A 4,865-nucleotide genomic window follows, 5' to 3' on the forward strand; every position below is an offset into this window, starting at 1 on the left:
ACGAACTTCCGGTGTTGAACCCGGCCAGAGGTCAAGAGTCCTGGTGCTGACCAAAAACGGCGCGGCCCCTGGGGTCGAGGATATGGCACTATATAAAACTGACGTGAAATTTGTAACCAGCCTCTTTCGTCTCGTTAAGTTGGACCAAGGTGAGCTACCTTAAAGACTTATCTGAACGCCGTTCGTTATTTCGGTAAAATTTAAAGCAAGCGAACTAGACCTAGGTCAGGAACATTTTAAACAAACCGAGGAGATTCGCTGATAATTTAAATCTTTAAACTAGACATCGAGCGAAACATTGATAGGTAGGCCTGTCCCGATTGCGCTGGAAAAATCGCAAGTGCTCAAAACATGGCAAAAAAGTACTTAACTAGTGCTCGATTTCTATAAAAAGTGCTTGAAATTTAGAAATGGTGCACGAAAATTGCTCGCAGTTTACGTTTATTTCCCAGCAGATGTTTATACATATTCCTAGTTTTATCAAACTTTTAACTAAACACGAAGTCACGATCCAATGAAAATCGCCTGTTCCCACGGTTAAAAGGACCATAGCACGCGCATTTCCATGACAACAGTCAGCCGATCAGGCGACAAGCTAAAATTACTCGTACTCGGCTTTACTGAAAACGTTTCAAACACAAAATATTGCATTTAACATATGGAAAATTGTGAAAAATGTGCTGAAATGTTTTCCAAAAAGCCAAAACATGCTCAAATTCTGCTCAAAAGTCAATTAAGTGCTCACAAGTGCTGCAAATGTAAAATAACGCTCCAATTTCGCCTACCCTCCTTTCGCGCGCTCCTAGCCCCCAGGATTTCGCGCGGCCATTTTTTTCTCGCAAATTTCTTTCGCGTCACGCACGACGGACTAAGCGAAAGAGGGACTACTCGTAGTCTAGTACAGTGCGGTTCGGAGCGGGCAAGATGGGCGTGTCTCTTGCTCGCTCGACATTGCTTGCATTGTTCCCGCGGAAAACTAAAAAACTCTCAACACCACCATGTAATAAATCCTTTTATTAGCAAGCTTTTTTGGCCAAGAGAGCTCGTCTGGCCTTTGTCTTGGTCAATAACAACGCAAAAGAACGAGGCCAATATTCAGGCAAGCATCTTGACCGACAAAGATTGTCAACAACTTATGTATAATGATACAGTTACAGTCGTGGAATAAACTGTTCAGGTTAATTTAAGATGTTACGATTAACGTAATGCGATGCATTTGTGTTATACGTTTCCCCGTTTAGACATTCAACACAAGATGTCATCAAGTCAAACCAACGGTAACACCTTTACTCATTTGTCTACTGAATGGATATTTTTATTTGTGCATTTCTTTCTTTTTTTAAAAGAGCCACAAAGAAAATTTAGGGGCTTTTCAAACGGGTAAACTCTCAAATTCCTGTTTGTAGCACAACAACAACAACAACAAAACACACAAAAGATTAACTCAATTCAAAGCTTCCTGAAAAGAGCTGCGTTACTCAAGCAGTCTAAGGCCAGGGTCAGGAATGTAAAGTAGAATTATGGTTGGGCAGCTACATCTTTTGTTCTATTTGTTTTACGAAGCTGAATTTTTCCCTTGTCATAAAGGTGGCCAAAGATGGTTATAATTTAGCATAGCCCTAACTGTGGAGGCCACTAAAGATACACACTAAAAACGAGTATTTTGCTTTTCCCGCAGAAAACAAGGGAGAGACAGAACCTTCTGCAGGTAACATATAAACAACTGTCAATTTTTATTTTTAGGATCTGTCTACACTATACCGAACGGCTCATTATGTCGACATGAAAGATACTCCGGCCTGGTATGAGCAGAAACGACCGCGCAGCTTGGCTCCGTTACGTTTTGTGTGAACGAAAGGCCTATCCTATATGGTTTTCGCGCCGGCCCAATAACTATACGCTATAGTGTAGACATAGCCTTATTAGGTCAGACTAACAAAAATGAGGTTTTACGTGAATCGGACAAGGGTGCGAAACCTCTGAATAGTAAAAGTTTTAAAATAACAGGATGATATTGAGGTTTAATTCATTGCAAAATGACATTTGTTTGGTTTTCTACAGGGGACGACATAAGAGAGGTGGTGCAGTTAAAGGAGAAAGAAGGTAACATGTGAAAAACCTGTCAAAAAAATAAAGTTTCAGGGACAAAGGATGTGAAACTTTTAATAGTACAAGTTCGAAAATTGCAGTTTGATTTCGAAGTTTAATTGGTAAGAAAATGACTTTTTTTGTCTTTTCTACAGTTGTGCCGGAAAAGACAGATGGAGGTGAGAAACGAGCTTCAATAACCTCTATTATCATTGTTATACATTATAAAATTTCTGCAAAAAAGGAAAAGTTGAGAACATAACTGACATACACGTTGGTTTCTCTATAGATCCTAAAGAAAATGTGGAAGCCCTGAGGGCAGAAATAAGCGGTAAATATACCAAAGTTTGTCATTACTACTTTTTTGAAAACGACGACGTTTCGACCTTAGGCTAACATCACTATCCAGTCAATACTATATTTTATGATAACTGCAGAAATTCTCGCCCGCTTCATTGGCTAATTTTCATTGTCAATATGCGGACAGACACATGAATTTATAATTTATGTGATGCGGCAACGAGCGAGAGCGGACAATTTGACAATTTGTTATGTAAAAAAACAAACTGACGTTAGTTTTTCATGCGTCTGTCCTGTTATTGAAGATGAATTTCTTTCCTGGCTTTATCAAATTCTAGAAATATTGTTATACTATTTCCATTGTAAATATCTATTGCTAATGTAGTATTTAATGTAGTTTTTATTATCTGTATTTTTTAGAGGGCCAAAACATGATTTGTAATGTTAGTTACTGTTACGTGTCACCCTCATAAAATAAAGTCTCTTACTTACTTACAATATTCTTTTTCAGAATTAAAAGAGCAGTTGAAGCTCTCAAACAGTAAGTTTTCAAATTCTGTTTGTCTGTATATAATTCTTGATAGCCAAAGAAACACAAACTCGCCAGTCATGTAAAAAGCTTGCAAAATACAGTAATGCCTTTTGCTCATTGGTTGTAATATTATCTGACGTTTGATTGACTGTTGTCCTAAATCGGAGTGAGTAATACTTGTTTGTGACGCTAGCAAGAAAATTTCCCTAAAATAGGAAAAATAGAAATGTGTTAAACAAAAAACTTATCTCACAATTTTATGTCTTTCTTTCATTTTTAGTGCGCTGTTGGCGTTGCAAAAGAAAAGGCCACAGGGCCAAGGATTGTACAGAAAGAGGGGGAGGGAGAAGGCAGTGGGGTGGCCATGGGAGGGGACGTGGGTGGGGGAGAGGAAGGGGAGGGGGAAGGGGAGGGGGAAGAGGGGGGGAAGAATGGTAGTCAGTATGGGAGGGGCAACATTTTCCGTCTCGTCTTAAATTTATTCTTATTTAACATAAACGGGGGGAGAGAGACAGAAAATGCCAATAGGGAGGGGAATGGGGGCTAAGAGGGGGGCTATATTTCTAAGGGTAAGGGCATAAGTTATATAAATTTTGTAAATAGACGTTGAAATTAGTGTATGTAATAATAATAATAAAAAAAAATGTAAAACATATATACCAAAAAAAAATCGTTAAGATGTATTGTTAATCTTGCATTCTAAAAAGTTGAATTGCTGTAAATAGTTTTGTAAATAGAATTGTAAAATACACGATGTTAACTTAAGTCTTATTTATTGTAAATGTTGTTGTACATAAAATTGTATATATTTTAACCTCTGTAGAAACAACTATGTAAATATATTATTGTAGCTTTAGACTTGGGCTCGGCGCTTCCCACGGGAACATGTAGTGTCTTTACAGTCTAAGTGCCTATTGGACGTTACACATTGTCAAATGTCAAACCCTTTTCTGTAACAAAAAACACACAATGAAGAGCTTAATAAAAGTGTCCACCGTTTTATTTATTGTGTATATTTTGTTTTGTAACCCCCCTTAGCTGAGCCAAAATCCCCTTTCCAGGTCTTACATTCATAGATTGACATAGATTTATTGATTGATATCATGTATTCGTAGGATATTGTAGTTGTTAGAATAAAGTTGTTCTTTCCAGATAAAAATATTTCTTTGATGATAAAATGGCGTGTGGTACCTCAAGAGGAATAGGGGTCTGATTATGGCTGAAGGACCTTATAGGTAGCATAAAAAAATCGTTTCCATCAGAATTCAGCTTCCGATAAACGACTCTAAAGACTTTTAAGTGCCGATATGAAGTATCACTCTTTAATCTCTGACGTGATTAAATAATATACACTTAAATATGAAATATCAAATGATACTGGCTGAAATAGAGAGAACTATTCAAATATTCAAAACATTGAAAATATTGCGAGTCCAAAGATTTGTTGCAAGTCTTAGCAAAACTGATAGATTTTAGAATCAGATATGAAATAAATGTTAGGATTCTCTCACCCCCACGCATGCAGTTAGCCGTCTGCAAGCACTTGACTCCAGCGACTCCAGAACCCGTACAGCAAAGAACAATTCCTGGTCATTTCACCGGACGCTGGTTTATCTCGTCAAGGATCGAATGCTACTTCAACTAGCCAATCTAAGTGTCACGTGGTTTTCTGCGAAAAAAAAAACCAAAAAAACAAAGAAAGAACCAACCGAAACATACTAAGGAAATGAAAACAGCACTCACTCAACCCCTCCCTTCCCCCTCCCCCCCCCCCCTGCCAAAACCTAGAGTCAGACTGGAGAAGACATGTATGTAAGTTGTCCGGTTCGTGCGTGCTGGAATACACCCCAGCTGCCCGTAACCAGTAGTCAACTTATTCCCATGAGATGAACACAACACTCGGTAAGTATGTTACCTACACAGATACTACATAATTTAGTTGGTA

At 38.2% G+C, this 4,865-nt stretch overlaps 1 protein-coding gene across 1 annotated transcript; it reads left to right on the plus strand.

Annotated features, from left to right (window-relative positions):
- The first annotated feature begins 240 nt into the window (after nt 1–240).
- On the plus strand, nt 241–4,144 carry LOC145473796 (uncharacterized). The gene is made up of 7 exons (XM_081455075.1): nt 241–1,277; nt 1,679–1,708; nt 2,062–2,103; nt 2,244–2,267; nt 2,378–2,419; nt 2,900–2,929; nt 3,201–4,144. Exons 1-7 carry the CDS (start codon nt 1,211–1,213, stop codon nt 3,356–3,358), a joined length of 393 nt encoding a protein of 130 aa, XP_081311201.1. The 5' UTR covers nt 241–1,210; the 3' UTR covers nt 3,359–4,144.
- Nucleotides 4,145–4,865: the final 721 nt, after the last annotated feature.

The sequence above is a fragment of the Orbicella franksi genome, unplaced genomic scaffold (genome assembly GCF_964199315.1).
Source record: "Orbicella franksi unplaced genomic scaffold, jaOrbFran1.1 SCAFFOLD_431, whole genome shotgun sequence".
NCBI lineage: Eukaryota > Metazoa > Cnidaria > Anthozoa > Scleractinia > Merulinidae > Orbicella > Orbicella franksi.